This window comes from Notechis scutatus, chromosome 11 (assembly GCF_049901735.1).
Source record: "Notechis scutatus isolate UNSWTSFEM ecotype Mainland chromosome 11, rNotScu1.2, whole genome shotgun sequence".
NCBI classification, from domain to species: Eukaryota; Metazoa; Chordata; class Lepidosauria; order Squamata; family Elapidae; genus Notechis; species Notechis scutatus.
In genome coordinates this window covers 16,668,054-16,686,517 of record NC_142019.1, presented here as the reverse complement: position 1 = coordinate 16,686,517, position 18,464 = coordinate 16,668,054, and the positions used below count along the sequence as shown (strand labels likewise).

The 18,464-nt window shown below is 42.6% G+C and overlaps 1 protein-coding gene across 1 annotated transcript; it reads right to left on the bottom strand.

The window, feature by feature from the left end:
- Positions 1-384: 384 nt before the first annotated feature.
- On the bottom strand, positions 385-18,429 carry ARRDC4 (arrestin domain containing 4). Its single transcript, XM_087972854.1, is given in 10 exon segments — positions 385-509; positions 604-1,743; positions 1,841-1,995; positions 3,441-3,603; positions 5,317-5,573; positions 6,067-6,169; positions 8,297-8,444; positions 10,863-10,932; positions 18,108-18,236; positions 18,239-18,429. Coding segments are annotated over 9 exon segments (1,257 nt in total). The 5' UTR covers positions 18,414-18,429; the 3' UTR covers positions 385-509; positions 604-1,686.
- Positions 18,430-18,464: the final 35 nt, after the last annotated feature.

Here is an 18,464-nt window from a genome sequence, read left to right as displayed (position 1 = left end):
TTAAGTCGAGGACTACCGGTTTATGGATGGAAATGCGGGGCAATATTTCTGGACGTGAGTTGTAGTGCAAAGGCTGAAAGGTTACAGTACAGAATTGTCCAGGAATTAAGAAAAGAAGATAAGACTTTACCCTCAGAGCAAAGCACCTTGACCTGAGAAACAAATTTAAAGAATTGCACCATAATAATTTAAATGCTAAATTTTAAACCCACGTGTCACAGTACCTATAATTCATTTCTCATAAAACTTCACAGAAAATTATCTGGGTCTGTTAATAATGCTCTTCTATTTTGGATTCTGTTAATCCTAAGAAAGGCAAGTTGGCCTCAGTGGGAAATATTTTTGGTCTCAACTCCCATTCCAGGAAGGAGGGATTTTTAAAAATTTTTACAGGATCTTTTATTAACATTCCATGGATATAGTCCTATAGAGTTTCATCATTCATTAGGCAAATTTTTAAAGAGTGCAAAAGCATCCTTGTTATGTACAGCTTAGCAGCAGCATGTCGGCTACCTACTTACGCGTGTGTGTTTCGCTGCCATGCGGTGAAAGTCTGCCATGAACTCTGGGAAGGGTGGATGCTTGCGGGAAATCAAAAGTAACTTATGTATCTCCCCAAGAGGCTGCTTCAAGGTCACTCAGCTGGGAGAAGAGGCCTACGCTTGAACTGACCGTTCTGAAAACGCCTTGCCTGAACCTGATGAGGGGTGTCGGCGATGGGAGACTGTAAAGGGAGGGAAAAGTTCCATTTAGGGATTTTGGTGCACAACTCTTCAGTTTTGGGCTCTGCTTGACTGCAATACGCTTGGCTTGCAATAAAACTATACCTATCCCAAACAACGGCGCCAAGGATCGTTTTTACTTTAAGAGGTTTAAGTCATGGCATCTCAAATTGCTGAGAAAGTCCTGATTGAAAGTTTGGGCTGTCCTGTCCCCTCGCCAAATCAGGCCACATTGCTGAAGCAGCCCCCCAAAAAAGTCTAGCAAATCTGAAGTGTGGAGCAAAGCGACTCTTGAAACCTAGCCTCAGCTGTAAAATTGCAATTTCCAAAGCTGGCAATGAGACCAAGCTTCTGCCTATGCAACGTTGCATAGAGTATTTTTAATGTTACTCACTCACGGTAAAAATGTCACAGTATTGCTCTGTGATGATTAAACTTAGGAATGATATGTCCGTGTGTTTAACAGAAAAAAAAAGAAAAGAATAATAATCTGCGCAGTCAAAATCTCACTTAATCTTGGGTAGGGAGTTGATCGTGCCGAGCAAAAATCCTTGTATCTGGATACAGATGCCAATATTTGTATTCCCAAAGGTAGACCTCCTGTAGCTGGTTGTCTTACTGCTCTTTGAAATATCCTGAACATTATGAGAAGAGGAACCACAACCTAAACTTATTTTCTTCCCAGATATGGCCCAGAGTCAACATATAGGGGAGAGGGGTGGGATAAACATGTAATAAATAACAAGTATCTGACCAAAACAACGTCCAGGCTTTGTTGCGTGGGCCAATGACTTCAATAACACATTCTTCCACGCTTCCCTTCTTGTTCAAAATTCGTTTTGACTTAGATCTTCTGGTGCCTGCTCCAATTTTAAATTGCTTTATTGAACAACAACAAAAAATTCTTTAAGAAGAGGCAGTCAAAAGAAAAAACAAACAAAACCAAGGCTTTTTGGAATCACCCTTAATCCATGAGTAAAACCGGCCGACTGTCTTCTACCTCAGTAGGATAGGGGTCAATCTGCACAGAAAAATAGAAGTGTTTACTGTTTGGGTTTCATGAATTGACACAGAGCGGTTGGGGAGCTTTCAAGATTGCACTTGAGGGTGTCGGTTACCTCTGAATAGAGAGGAGGCGGCTGAAATCGGAATTCTTGGATGTAGGCGAGCATAGGGCAACGCAGCTGCTCGTCACAATCCACTGAAGTCGGATAAACAGTAACATGCCTTGCGTATTCTTCCTCTGATACTATATCAGCATAATTGGGTGGTGCTAGGGAACAAACACATGTGCATGGACATGTAACTCTTTATCTCCATCAAAGTAAAATCATGCTACAGTGATTTTTTTCTGCATATCAATCAGTTCCTAAGCTGCAATTATGATGGCTGATGATCCAAAATGCAGCCATGATATAATTTTAGTGCAACATAAGCCCTTAAAGAGTGGCTTGAATTCAAAGAACAGGCTATCCATTCCTGGGTGAAAAGATTGACAACAATCAAGAGCTGTTAAAATTACAGACAGAAAACCCTACTTTAAATCAGCGTGACTTAAATAAAGTTTGCTACTGATCATTTCTCTCCATCTTTTTTTTAAGCAACAGTACAAATCGAATAACTAAACCCATCATTAATACATAACAGAGGGTGTATTTTACCCAATTTTAAAGAACTTGATACTAATGCATGAACATGTATTTGCCTTGGATAAAATATTATAGTAAAAATGTCCATTCCCTTTCTAGAGTATTTCAATTCTTTCCTAAAGATCTATTTCCCCCCCCCAGTGGATCAACATACTAGGCCCAGTTTCACATTAAGCCAGTATGGAATTATGCTCTATTCAGCTTGCACTTTGTGCAAATTGGTACAGACAATGAAATAACACCAAGACCCCCACTGATTGCAGAATAAAAAATTGTGAAGTCTGCCATCTTCAGCCAATTTCGCTTAGCTGTCATCCTGCTATAAAAATTCAGGGAAGAGGAGAAAAGACAGACTTTGCTTACGCTGTAACCTTATTTGACTTTAGTAAAAAATAAACCTTTCGCTACAAAATGGAATCGGGGGTCTTTCTTTCCTAAACATTCAAGTTGGGACAAGCCTGACAAGGCTGTTTTTGTGGGGTCTTGGTGCTCTCTGAGCTTGGATGTTTTCTTGTAGACGTTTCATGACCCAGCTAGGTAACATCATCAGTGCTGGGAGTGTGCAAATCATCCAGCACTGATGATGTTACCTAGGTGGGTCATGAAACATCTGCAAGAAAATCACCAAGCTCAGAGAATACTGAGGATTCCACAGTTCAACTCTGAAATGCAAATATTCTTTTGGTACCATCATCAAATGATTGAAGGTTTAAAAAAAAAACCAATTTCAATGTACGCATTTTAAGTAAAATAATTGATTTTATCCAACCTATCATAAAATATCTTATCCAGTCTCAAAGGCGTGCCAAGAAAACCTGGCATTATATTTAAACAGTCATCCCTTAAGATTTCAGTGAAAAACAGAAATTGATCTAGGCTTCCAAAAAAAACTTTTCTAGACAAATTGATTATTTATCAGTTTCACTCTCTCCGATCCAAGTCAAACACTTCTTTCACTATACCAGCTTTCTTTTGAATTTTTTTTCAAGATTTGTTTTTCCCTTGGCACTAAAAAAAAAATAAAATCATCCCCAAATGATGAGACAAAATAAAAGCCCCAGGGGTGCACCTTCTGGATGATCTGGCAGTGCCTGAGCCAGCCACCTCATATCCATAGCCAGCTGGTTGACAAAATCTGAGTTCCTGCTGGAAAAAGCAGTACATGGAATTGTGCCAATGACCAAAGGCAGTTCAACCATCAGCTTTTTGGCACCGGGAATATGAACATATACCTGTGATGAGAGAGAAGACATTTTAAACCATTTGCCAGAGGGGAACCAAAGTTTGTAATTTTCCAAGCTGCCAAAAGTCAGGAAATACCGACAAACACAGTAATATTGGATAAAGCCTAAGAGTTTTGCAACAGGAATCCCTTCTCCAAGCCATATCCTGGAACTTATCTGTCCTATTTCAAAAGAATTTTTTCCACTCACTTGATTTAGTTGCCTTATAATATTGAATCTCTTCTGAGTTACGTTCCTGTTGACCTCATGGAGATATCTAGGCCGCAGTATTAAAGTAGTTAGATGAAAAGGAGACAGTTCGGTTTAGTGGTTAAGACACCAGATAAGAAAATAGGAGACTGTGAGTTAAAGTCCTGCATTTGACACAAAAGGCATCCTGGTGACTTTGGACCAATCCTTCTTTCTCAGCCCAAAGCACCTCATAGAGTGGTTGTTGCAGGGAAAATAGGAGGAGGAAAACGTGTTTAGATATGTTTGCTGCTTTGAGTTATTTGTCAAAATGATAAAGGTGAGCTACAAATAAACAAACAAACCTCCAAGGTCCCTTCCAGCTCATTCTATTCTATTCCAAATAAATAATGCTTTCTTTGGGAATATTTTTTAAGGTTTAAGGTTTTCAAATGCATTAGAGTGGGCTGTAAAGGCACTGTGAAGCAGTATATAAGTCTAAGTGCTATCACCAGTCTTGAGTACCTTCATGGCCACAGGAGATCTAAGTTCAGCCTCCCTTGAATTCCGTTGACTTTTATCTACGGCCAATTTGCCTTGACCATTAGTAGTTCAGATTATTATAGCAACGGGAAATCAGGATTTTTCAAAGGCATATAGCAATAGCACCTCCTTATTGTTACCAACCTTGGAAGGATGGAATCAACCTTGAATCCGTCAGGATCGAACTCCTGGCAATCGGCAGAATTAGCCTGCAATACTTCGTTCTAGCCACTGTGCCGTCATGGCTCCTTGTAGAGAATTTTAGCATTCTCTCTCTCTATAAAAGTATCTCTTCTCTCTCTCGGTTTCTCTCTCTGTCGCTTGTCTGTCTGTCTGTCTGTCTGTCTGTCTCTTTATATATATATACACACACACTCACACACACATATACATACATACATTACATACATACATATACATACATATATATTTCTATATATACTCAAGGCAAATTGGTGGTAGATAAGAGTTAATGGATTTGAAGGAGGGCTGGACTTAGATCTCTTGTGAGCATGAAGGGACTCAAGATTAATGACGTCTTTGAACCCTCCCTCGAGCTCAGCCTGGTCAACTCCTACAGTTAGTTTAGTCAATCACCAGAAGGCAAGACAAGAAGTAATGAGTGGAAGCTGGATAGAGGGTACCCAACCTATAAGTAAGAAGAAATTTCCTTTCATTAACCAATGGAATGGCTCCAGAGGTTTTGGTGGTCCATCATTGGAGGTTTTCAAGGAGAGATTGGATACCATTTGTCTGGAAGGATATAGAGGCTCTTGCTTGAGGGTTGGACTAGATCATCTCCAAGGCCCTTTCCAACAGATTGGTTCTATGATTCTATAATTCTGTGATCTTCTAATGGTCTCCTATGAAAGTCCCAGTAGCTCCATCCTTCTTAGTTTCTAAGTCTAGGCAAAATCGGCTGGATCGATTGTCTCTTGAATTACAATCTATGGATCACGACAGATTGAACTGGGTGAAAACCATACTCACAGCCAAGGAATATTCCACTCTGATAATACAGCAGTCAAGGATAGAAGGGGTGACAGGTGGAATTTTCAGAGTTTTGCCATTCCAGGTATCTGTGCTCCCTGAGGCAATATGGTTTCCTCGCACGTTGGCAACCATTTGACGAAACGTCTTTGTTTTCCCTCGAACTACGTAAGTCTGTATTTGGAAAATGGCAGCTTTCGGCACAATTAGCCGCGAGGAGCAATTTTCAATTTCTGCATAAATTGGTATAACTTCACCTAGAGCCAAAGAAAGAGCCCAGGAACAGTTATATTGTACCTATACAAGTCACAGCCTCCTCCTTCGTAGAACAGTGTTTTCTTAAGTATGCCTTGGAATGTAGTACTTATTGTCGGTAATATTCAAGCCAGGAAAAAAAATGTCTAATTCTGCACTAGGCAACATGAAAAAAAAAAAAGCCACATTTGTAAACTAATCTATTATGATGAAAATAAATTTGCATTTTTAGGACAGCTCCCTCTGGCTATTTTCCCCCCCCTCTTGTTTTAGTTCCTCTCTCTAAGCTAACACATTTTAAAATGTAAGCACTCATTATAACTGTGGGCCTTAAGCACATACTCGTTACGATGGAAATTAAATTGATTTAGTCACACGTATGTAGGCTTACTAGATTTCTCTTTCTAAATCCAAGATTTCTATAAATTCAGAAATAACAGCACTCGCAGCATATCCCAAAGCCAAACATAATAGCATGAAGCGAATTATACTTACCATTACAAAACCCTTTCCTATCGATTTTGGCACTCAAAGAAACCGGACCCGAAGTGAAGAACCAGCACCCGATCATTTTATCTTGAGTTTGTCTTACAGGACTCTGCAAAATGGGGCAAGGATAAGAATCCATGAAAGTCTGTGGAGATTCTCGGTCATCCAGGTCATGGTTGGCCCACAGGTGCTTTTTCAAGAAGCAACTGGACTTTATGTTTTTCTCTCTGAAGATGTTTCGCTTCTCATCCAAGAAGCTTCTCCAGCTCACGGGGTTGTTCTTCTTCAGAAGAGCTGAAGAAGCTTCTTGGATGAGAAGCAAAATGTTCTTCAATGAAAAACCAGAAAGTGGCCATTCTAATCTCCAGGGGAATGATGTTCCAGAGAGAAGGAGCCACTATGGAGAAGGCCCTTCTTCTGGGTCCCACCAGGTTAACTCCCTAAGGGATGGAACCCGCACGTTGCTCTAATTCTCAAATATTCTTAGTGAGCTCCACAATGACTGTATAGGTTAAGTCCTTGACTTACAACCATTCATTTAGTGACCATTCAAAGTTACAACCTCACCCAAAACAAGTGACTTATGACCGTTTTTCACACTTAGAACCATTGCAGCATCCCCCATGATCATAGGATCAAACTTCAGACATTTGGCAACGGACTCATATTTAGGATGGTTGCGGTGTCTTGAGGTCGTGTGATCACCTTTTGCGACCTCCTGACAAACAAATAGGGAAGCCAGATTCCCTTAACAACCTTGTTAAATGAACAGTTGTCCTTTAAAAAAACTGTGGCAAGAAAGTTCGTAAAGTGGGACAAAAACAAACAACTCTCTTGCTTAGTAACAGAAATGTTGAGCTCAGTTGTGGTCGTAAGTCGAAGATTCCCTGTCATAGTTTTTGGAAAAGATACGTGGTCCTGTCCACCCTTCCCAGTTGCAGTCTCATGAAGAACACACAATCACACCCACACATACACATCCCTGAAGCACCTGCTGGCTCATTGTCTTCTGATGCAGCCATCAAATACCTCAGGTTGTCAATTGGTTATGATGATCCCTAAAATAACATTATTGCAATTATTGCGAATATTAAATGCATGTTTTCTGGAGTACATGAAAAGAATGCATTGTGACTCTGCAGATTCTGATTTTCAAAGGGTTCAAGACATGACACAAGAAGGAGGTCTCCTGTTTTGGGTAGGGGGGATGGACTAGAAGACCTCCCAGGACCCTTCCAGCTCTATGATTCTATGGAAAGACATGCCCCACTCCTTTTCTCCATAATAGAAATGGACTCTGCTTCAGACACCTTACTAAGAAGCAGGTGCAAGATGGTTGATCTTGGCTTAGACAGATAAGAGGCTACATCTGCGCAGTAAGCCAGAAAGCATAGTCACAAAAACATCCCAACTTTTACATTTCACCAACTTCAGAAAAAAAACCAATTACTACCAATCTGCCTTCAACTGAGGACCTGTATACTGCATGAGTCAAAAAGAGGGCTGTGAAAACATCTACAGACCCCTCACATCCTGGACATAAACTGTTTCAACCCCTTCCCTCAAAATGATGCTATAGAGCCCTGCAGACCAGAACAACTAGACACAAGGACAGGTTTTTTTTGCCAAATGCCATCACTCTGCTAAACAAATAATTCCCTCAACACTGTCCAACTATTTACAAAGTCCGCATTATGATTACCATCAATCTTCTCATCACTCCCATCTCCTCCCACTTATGACTGTATGGTTGTAACTTTGTCACTTGTATCCTTACTATTTATATTGACTGTTTCCTAGTATGATTTGATTGCTTATTGTACCCTATGACTATTATTAAGTGTTGTACCTGATGATTCTTGACTCTTGACCAACGTATCTTTTCTTTTATGTACACTGAGAGCATTTGCACCAAGTCAAATTCCTTGTGTGTCCAATCACACTTGGCCAATAAAGAATTCAATTCAATTCAAATTCTATTCTAATTCTATTCTATTAAACCTCCAGCACCCTTCCCCTCACAAAGTCCAATTATTCTTCCCTCCCCCCGTTTCTACGGCAGCCAGAAAGACAAGCAGGAAAAGGATTCTTGGAGGCTGACAATCATTTTGTCCTGCCTCATTGTAACTTTGAACAGTCACTAAATGAACTGTGGTTAAGTCGAGGACTACCTGCACTCCTTTGAACGGCCTGAACCCTCCTGCTTTCCCCAGTGCTGGACATGCACTGCTCTTACCAAGAGAACCGGAGAATTGACATCGATGTGGCTGATCACTTGAAACTCTCTCGACACCGACTGACGGGGGCCGCTGGCGCTCTCCAGGGTTACCTTCACAAAGTACTGAATGCTGCCATATTTCCCTGTGAAAGAGGTCGCCAAGGGGCTGAACACGAGACAGAGAATGGCAAGTTTAGCACATTGTCAGCTTTGGAAGCCATATGGAGATCAGATGGTATGTAGTTAGATATAACAACATTCTTTTTCTAACTCAAGGTCATGTTATTCTGCGCATAAGTGAGGGGAAGTCTCAAGTTGGGACGGATGGTGATTGGGGCACGTGATGTGATGATGGGTGCAAGGGATAGATTTGTAGTTTTTACATATTGCAAGGAAGCCCGGAACTTCCAGATTTGGGATTCCCCAGTTGTGCCAGTTACTATCCAAAATAAACTGTTGAGAAGATGTCTGTCTCGGAGGTATTGGTTGGAGTGGAGGGTTATTGGAATGCACATTTTCCTTTGCAGAGAGGCCAGATTATCCTAGGCAACTGTTTACGACTTTCCTGCTCTGATCATAAGGTTCCTTGTGAGGTCCCTTGTGGTGTTGGCAGCATGTTTAAGAGATGCTCAGGGTCCTGAGAGATTGCCGTGTGCATTCCATATGACGATGGGTGAAGAAATTACGCTGAACAGGATTCGGATTCTGGCACGTTATGATGGCTCGGGAGACTATTTAATTGACCCCTTACTTATTCCTTTCCCTTTTACTTATTAAACTAACAACGGTCCCCAGAGTTTATGGGTTGTCATTTTAGTATAGTTAGACCATGTATAATGGACAGACTGAATTTTATCATAGACTAACACGATAACTAACACCCGTGCTTCGCTATGAAACAATGTCGTCGAGTTTAGTTTTGGGGGAGGAAAAGGGGGGGGAAATTGTGCCTCTGCCTACCAGCATCCGTCGGTATTCATCTGTCCAGTGTCCTGTCAAGTGTGTGAGAGAGAGTTGAGGACTGTTTGGAAACTGAAACAGTATTTGCTGTGTGAGACAGCAAGGAGCCTGGGCATGGCTTAGCTCAACTGTTCTGTACTAAAACTGCTTGGTGCTGTGAAACTGAAACTGAAATTGAAACTCCTCTCCTCTGCTTGTGTTTTGCATTTGGAACAGATTTCTTTTCAGGTGGGGAGGGGGGAGTAGCACTCCTTAGCATCAGAGCCTGTTAATAATAATAATAATATAGGAAATACTCTAAATGCTCTGTTGGTCATTTTGAAAAATCCTTTCTTAGTGAGCACCTAGAAGCCAAGAGGAACATACATGCAAAATTTCAAGTTTGTAGGCTTTACAGTTCTGGAGATTTTGTAATGATGCGTGAGTGGCATTTTGCTTTTATATATAGAGATTTTAGTTGGTATTATTTTATACTAGAATTTTTAATTGTATATTTAGTGAGTGTTTTTATTTGTTCTGGTCTCTGGTCTCTTACTGTAATAAACTGATTGATTGATTAACCCCTTACTTGTGTTCAGGTAAATGTGAAGCCCCAAAAGGCGACTGTTTAGGCAGCTGTTCTCTGTGGTTGCTTCAGGAAGGCTTAAGAAAGCCAATTTGAACTTTTAATGCATATCGAACATCAAGTAAAATGCATGTTATTGTGGCACTATCATAGTTTATTTATTTTATAACTGGCAACAAATACTAAAACATCAGATGCACAGAAAACCCTCTGGTGTATTCAGGGGTGGGCTTCAAAAAATTTAGCAACGGATTCTCTGCCTGGTTGCTGGGTGGGTGTGGCCAGGGTGGGCGTGGCCTAGTCGGCCTCCTGCGCCACGGAGGATTCTGTGTGTGTGTGTGTGTGTGTGTGTGTGTGTGTGTGTGTTTGCTTTTCTCAAGCCTCCGGGAGGACGAAAACGGCCTACCCCCCGGGCTCTGGAGGCTCTCTGGAAGATGGAAATAGGCCCGTTTGGATGGGTACACTTTCTGGTGCACATTCCCAATGATTTAAATCTTTATTTGATTCATCAAACAATCAACCTTAGCGAACAGTGGAAGTAAAAAAAAAATGCTACTGCTAGCAGCAAATTTGGTCCGCTTCAGTCATTGTTCTAATTGCATTTTCTTTCCTTCTCAACCAACCAAGTCTGCAAATGGCATTCAACTTTATTTAAAGCTACACTATTCACAGAATTGGGACAAGGATTTCATTTTTATTCAAATCACCTTTGCTAAATCCGCATTTCTGCTGCAACACAGTTTAATTGTATTCTATAATGCCTCTTTAAAATGAACAGTGGATTGTACATCCCTTGCTTCTTGCTGTCGTTATCAAGGACAAAGTTATTACAGTCCTAAAGTCCAACTTGTTGCACTTAAGGATTTACCAGGTACTCACTGTTAGCTTTTATTTTTAAACACCTTTTAATATAATGCAAATCAAAACTAAATCAGGATCATGCCAGAAGAGAGCACTATGTTTCATCCACTTTGCACACCGTTGGTAAAATGTTTGCAGAGATTCTGTGAGAACATTTACAATGAAAACCAACATTTCCGTTTAAGTGGTTTCACTTACTGGAGAGGAAGTTGAAAATTGAAAGGGAATTCGTATTTCCCAGCTTCTAAAAGGATGAAGCCCTCATCACCTATAGACGAAAGAAAAATAATATTTAAAATCATGCTTATTAATCATAGCCATTATGAAAAGCCCCCTAAGAGCAAAATCAGTAAAAAATCTACGTGCTGATTAAATAAAATTTTATTTGCTTTCACTGATAGGCAGCAACCAGGACAGAATTAAAAATAACTTTGGGCAACTTTTTAATGAAATGAAGGACTAGGGGCAACATGATAGTAGGGTTCTAATATTTGAGGTTCTGTCACAGAGAAGGGGGGGGTCAAGCTATTCTCCAAAGCACCAGAAGGCAGAACAAGAAGCAATGGGTGGAAACTAACCAAGGAGAGAAGCAACTTAGAACTAAGGAGAAATTTCCTGACAGTGAGAACAATTAACAAGTGGAGCAGCTTGCTTCCAGAAATTGATGGTGCATTTGCTTAATGTCTGCCACAAAGAAAGGTTATAAGAGTGGGTCGGTTGTGTGGGTGATCTGTTTTATGACTGTCACGACTTATGACCGTAATGGGCAGGATCCTTACAATTTGTAAGTCAAGGTCTACCTGTACTTTCCTGTTCTAATTCTATTTTAGTCAAGTTAAACCCTGGTTTCTTACTGTTACTCGAACAGACTGAGTTGATACATCCAACGTCCAGGTGAACCATGCTATGGGCAGAGGTAAACTGGGTTGTAAGGTCTCTTACTTTACTTTATACTTTACTTGGTCAGGTGCAATTAAACACATTTGTGGTTTGCTCTCCAAGCTTGTTTCAATTAAATTTCTGAACGTTTTGTTACCAGACTAGGTAACATCATCAATCTTGTCCTATTCTCCTTAGCTTATAAAGGTCTTGTGTACCAGTGTGGTCCAGCAATTGGTTGTTTGCCTGGAGCGATATTTAAATTCCGAACAGCTGATTGGTTCTCTGGTTGATTGACACATTTGTCTCTGATGCAGAAGCTGCGTGGGTACATCAAAGCAACAGAATAATGATACCAACTTAGTAACTGCAGTGATTTGCTTAAACAACTGTGGCAAGCAAGGTCATAAAACGGGGCAAAACTCACTTAAGAACTGTCTTGCATTGCAATGGAAATTTTGGGCTCAGTTGTGGCCGTAAGTTCAGGACTACCTGTACTGCTTTAATTCCTTGCAAGATCACGGTCACTGAAGTGAGAGCAAGCAGAGTCAAATTCTGAAGGGTCAGTGAGAAGGGCTAAATCATTCTACAGACCTTTTCCTATCAGGCAAAGACAGGAAACTCTTCAGAGATCCTTCAGAATCTGCTAAGCCCCACCAATTGGGACAGGTTGTTGTGCTGAGGAACACAACATTCTGCTGTAGTTCTGCAACATCTGGAAGAGCGTGTCTTTTTCGAGCCGGGCAATGTAAGCAAACATTTCAGAACTAAATTAACGTTACCGAAAGTCCTTTCGTGCTTTGCGCAGTCTGCACGATTTGTATTTTCTATTATCCACACCAAATTGCGTAGGTGGAGAGATGAGCTACTGAACCATGTGTGGAAGGGAGATGGGCAGAAACAGAGCTATGCATGTATGTCTTTGTATTTTGTATTTTCAAAAGGGAAAACGTTTGTGATGTCACTTTATGCGGAGAGTTTAAAAAAAAGCAACGAACTTGACTGACGTTCAGTTGGATAATGTGAATGTCAGGGAACTAAATTAGATTTTAATGTTGTAAGCTACCCCGAGGGCAGCGTATGCCTTTCTAGGAATGGAAGCACTCCAATGATTTGCACAAGTGCAATGACTTCCTGCCAATGTGAGTAAGGCAGCCCAATAGTTGAAAAACTTTGCCCCCCAAAAAACGTCAAGTACAAGCCAGAAATCCTGGCTTGCCTGTGAAATTTTCTTCTTTTGAAGGCTTTGTTTTCCAAGCTGTTCAAAGGGCAACCTAAGCCAAAGGGCTCTTCACTCACATTACAGATAGTCCTCGACTTACAACAGTTAATTTAATGACTGCACAAAGGTCCAGCGGCACCGAAAAAAGTGACTTATGACAATTTTCCACACTTACAGCTGTTGCGGATTCCTATGGTCACGTGATCAAGATTCAGACGCTTGGCACAATTGCCTCATATTTATGACGGTTGCCATATCCCAGGATCATGTGATCCCTTTTTCTGACCTTTCGATAAGCAAAGTCAGTGAGGCCAGACTCACTTTAACAGCCTGTGTTACTAACAACTGCAGTGATTCACTTAACATCGGTGGCAAGAAATGAGGCAAAATTAACTTCAGATGTCTCACTTAGCAACAGAAATTTTGGGTTCTATTGTGGTTGTAAGCTGAGGACTACTTGCATTGCGCATGAATCAACCTTTATTCGCAGATTAAAGCGCCAATAAGTGGACTTCATCTAGTGAAGGCAATATTAAAGGAGTTTCATTCCTCCTGTGTAGGCAAAACTCTACAGAAAGGAGGGAGGGAAGGAGGGGAACTGGCACCACGTGCCAAATCTTGTGCTTTGCTTGAAGTGGAGGCACATCACCATTGGCTTTTAAGATTTGCTACGCTATTTTAAAAAATGGGCTGAAACTGGGTTTTTTTGGATAGCTACCTGGCATGGAGTGAAAAGCCAATTTTGTGCAATATAATAGCTTCTTTTTAAATCGATAACTAGTATTATTTTTAATTCCATTTTCTTCAGAGGAACACCCCCCACACACACACTATTTTTTCTATTTTTTTCCTGTTTCCTAGGTGTAGGCAGGGAGTTTGTAAATCTCTTGTAGTCACTTGACAGCAAATTTGCAACGAAGGCAAGGAGGGATATGTTAAAACACGCTACAACCGCTGGGGATGCAAACGGGCCTAGTTTCACCAGATACAGCTGCCAGTGAGAACACAGCCTTAAAATAGAAGCTGCTCAGTGTCAAAGTCTCTGGAGAATTTTGCTTGCTCGACTTCCCGCATAGCTGCCAGTAAATCCTGGAAAATTCTATTAGGGAGACATGTTAACATGCGGAAGAAAATTCAGCAAAACTCTATAGGACCTTAAAAGACCAATGAAATTATTTTGGCAAAAAAAAAACAACGAAAAACCCAGATGCTAAATAAAGCCTCTTGTGTTTTTAATAGTTGTGTAGAAGACACAATCTCAACAGGCCTTTAGCACCCATTGGAATAACTTGTGGATGGGCTGTAACTTGATTCGGTACAGCAATAAAATAAAAAGGAATTAAGATATTATCACTTTTGTACTGCTGCCAAGGAAACTGTGTAGATGTGTATGGGATCAGACTCAGCATATGGGAATCATTGCAGGTAGTCCTCGACTTACAACAGTTCGTATAGTGACTGTTAGAAGTTACAACAGTATTGAAAAAAGCGACCTATGACTGTTTTTTACACTTAACAGCTGTTGCAGCATTCCCATAATCACATGGCCAAAATTCAGATGCTTGGCAACTGTCTCATATTTATGACCACTGCATTGTCCCAGGGTGATTATGAGCTTCTTTTGCGACCTTCTTACATCCAAAGTCAATGGGGAAGCCAGATTCACTTAACAACCATGATACTAGCTTAACAACTGCAGTGATTCACTTAACAACTGTTGCAAGAAAGGTTGTAAAATGGGGGAAAACCAATGTTTCGCTTAGCAACAGAAATGTTGGGCTCAATTGTGTTCATAAGTCCAAGACTACCTGTACTTTGTTTTCCAATTCCAACAACTATTCCTCCAATTCAGCTGGCGCTAAACTTTTCGATTCCTTGGCACGTGCCCTTCTCCCTTGTACCAGGGATCCTCTCATCAATCTCAAGCATTTTCTACTACAATCTGGAATTACAGAGGATCTATCAACAATAGTAGTTAAACAACCACGTGGATACATTCATTCCTTTCAAATCTCCCAAGTAGGTAATTTTTATTACAGTCCCAGACCAGCATTACAAATAAAAAGCATTAGAACACAGAATAACAAATTGGAAGGGACCTTGGAGGTCTTCTAGTCCAACCTTATACCAGGGGTGTCAAACTGGCAGCCTGCGGATCGGATGCGTCATTATACCATTTCAGACAAATGACTGCCCAGTCTCTTCTTAAAAGCCTCCAGTGATGGAGCACCCACAACTTTTGAAGGCAAGCTGTTCCACTGGTTGATTGTTCTCGGTGTTAGGATATTTCCCCTTAGTTTGCTTCTCTCTTTGATTAGTTTCCATCCATCGGAATTCCATTCCATCTTGTCTTTCCTTCTAGTGGTTTAGAAAATAAGTTGACCCCTTATTCTTTGTGGCAGCCCCTCACATACTGGAACACTGCTGTCATGTCACCCTTAGTCCTTCATTTCACTAGACGTACCCAATTCCTGCAACCATTCTTTGAATGTTTTAGCCTCCAGTCCTTTCATCATCTTTGTTGCTCTTCTCTGCACTCTTTCCAAAGTCTCAGCATCTTTTTTGTAATGTGGATGCAATATTCCAAGTGTGGTCTCACTAAGACTTTATAAGTATACTAATACTTCATGTAAAAATTAAAAAAGACAAGATCATATATTGCAGATATCGATGGATTGTCCATGAGCCGTCAAAATCTGTCTAATTTTGCAGACAGTATAACGAAATTGGGTACATTCTAAGAGATCTCTCCAATCTTCCTACCGTCTCCCTGAGTATTGCCCTCTGAAAGGACCCCATCACCTTGGCATAATGTTTTTTTCCCCTTTCAGGAGGAAGTGACAGACTTTATCCCCAAATCAGGCTCCTCAACTCTAGCTTGGCTTCAGCCAATTTCCCATGGAACTAAATGAGCTTTGCCTTTCCCCTTTTCAAAACTGCAGATTCCACTTCTTGAATAACATTCATATGTGAATGACTCATTTCCTTCCTGACTCAGCTGCCAGCACTTTATTCTAGAGCAGGGGTCGCCAACTTTTTGGACCTCAGGGACCACCAAACTCATAATTTCAGATCCCAGGGACCACTAACTGGTTCTGTGGGTGTGGTCTAATTTCGGGGTGTGGCTTGTTGGTCATGTGACTGGCTGGGCATGGCTTGTATGTAAATATTACAAAATATTTATATAAATATTGATTTTTATTTTAAAAAAAGAGCAACTTTTACCCAAAATCAGGCAAAGTAGGCAGGCAGATTGAGTTGCTCACAGAATCACAGATTCATTCAGAAATCTATCTATCTGCCATTGGCTAGCTCAGTCTGTCACATCAAATTTGCTTGCAAGCAAACTCACAACCCACCATGTATGTAAATATTGAATTTTTTATATAAAAAAGCAACTTTTACCCAAAATCAGGCAAAGCAGGCAGATTGAGTTGCTCACAGAATCATTCAGTGATCTATCTATCTGCCATCGGCTAGCTCACTCTCTCAAATTTGCTTGCCGTGAGTCTGCACTGAATTTGCTTGCAAGCAAACCTTCAGTCCTAAGGGAGGTTCGGCTGTGCTTAGCTAGAAAGCAAGAAATCCAACCATTTCCTGCTTCCTAGCTAATCTAAATCTCCTAGCACAGCAGAAAAGATGGTGGTCGGAAAAAGGAAAAATAGCAACTTAGCAGACACCGGTTGGCGACCACTGTTCTAGAGAGCCTCTGGGGGGGAAAAAGGCAGCGGCTGATTGTTTCTCTGATACTGTAAAAGATGCTGTGATTATGGTTATTTTGGAAGCTTTTTGACAGAAAGACAGCTATCATTTTTGACTGTTTCTCTCCCACCCTGGCTCCCCCAAGCTATCCCTCGACCCCAGCAGGATCCGATCCTTTCCCTTACCCTCCTCTCCATTTCACATCTAATTAACCGAGTCTGCACGTTATGAAGCCATTTCCCATTTTATTTATTCATCCCATACCTGCTCCGTCTATTTCACTAACTGGCTTTATCTTAGCCGGCTGATCTTTAAATGGCTTTTGCTTTATTTAACCGGGAGTATGATTCAGCATGTTCACGACGAAAGCAAGATCCCAATTGTTCCAGAGAGCCAACAACTTGTTTACAGAGTTAAAATAAATAAAAAAACACTATAAACAGTCTTTCTGGGGCTCTCCCCAGCCTCCATTAGACAGGCTCCAGCTTCATCAACCTGAGTTCCTATCAGTCCTTGCAGGGAGATTTATTGCCTTCTCTGTTCCTATAAATAAGCCTGGCCAGCTGGAAGAACAGAATGTTTCCGTTTTTGATCTTCTTTTTAGACACGGCGGCCTGCAGAAACGGCCTTTGCGAAGTCTCTAACCTTCCCAATACATACATGCACACTCAAAACACCTTTCCTTCTCCCCCCCACCACTGAATGCAACCTCCATCATCCACAGCCCACAAGACCATGGGAACTGAAGTCAGGCTGCAGCCCCCCCCCAACTGATGGAAGAAGATAGAATAAAATAGAATTTCTTTATTGGCCAAGCGCGATTTCGACACACGAGGCATTTGTCTTCGGTGCAAATGCTCTCAGTGTACGTAAAAGAAAAGAGACGTCCGTCAAGGGTCATCAGGTGCAACACTTAACCACAATCATAAGGCTTTATAGTCACAGGGTGTATCGTATATATAGAATATAGTCATAGGGTACAATAAGCAATCAAGATGGGGCACAAGGAGAAATTAGCAACTCTTATCCCAAAGCTCCACTGAACCGACTGGACGCAACACGGGTCAGCGTGTCATCCTGCAGTCTCGTCGGACTGCAAGGCCCATCATCCCCCAAACGGGGGAAGAGTCAGCAGGGGGAGGGGGGGGGAGATGCAGATGCAGGCGAAACAGGAAGAATGACTCCCGGGACTCCGATGCCCGGCCAAGGCCCCCTCCCCACTTCCCCAGATTTTTTTCCAGCCAAGGCATTCTCCGGAGGCATCGGCTGGGGATGATGGGAGACGGAACCCCCCCACCCCCACCCCACGATCAGGGGCGGGGCAAAGCCGTTGGCAGAAAAAGCCGCTTTCGGGAAAAGGAGCTGCGGGAGGAGAATTAAGGAAGAGTTCGACCCGGGGCGCCGGCTGGCCGCGGACGATGGGGAGTGTAGTCCTGCGTCGTCTGGCTGGCCGCGGGCGATGGGGAGGGCAGTCCCGCCTCTTCGAGGGGGTGGGTGGGTGGGGGTGGGGGGACGACTTTTGCCGGGAGGCTCCCTCGCTGAAGCGCCCGTGCCCCACGCCGCGGCCGGGGATGATGGGGGTGGTAGTCCTCGCCCTCCTTCCCTCCCTCCCTCCCTCCCACGGCCCCTCCTCGGCTCGCCTGCCAGCAGCAGCTCCCGCCGGGCTTCCAGGTAAGGCACCTCCGCTTCCAGACGGGTCCCGGCCGCCACCGGAGGAGGAGGCGGCGTTAGCGGCTGCATCGGCGGCGCTTCGGTCCAAGCCGCCCGGGCTCCCCGCAGGCCTCGAGGCGGAGGGCGCGGAGCCTCAGCGGCGCCGCCAGCTCCAGCAACACCTGCCCGGACACCTCCTGCCCGCCGCGGTAGCCCTGAGCGCCGCAGGACGCCTCGCCCAGCGCCACCGACAGCGCCTTCAACGGCGGCAGCAGCGGCCGCCCCCGGCCCGCCATGGCCGCCGCCGCCGCCGCCTCCTCAGACGGACTCGCCGCAGCCGCGCAGGC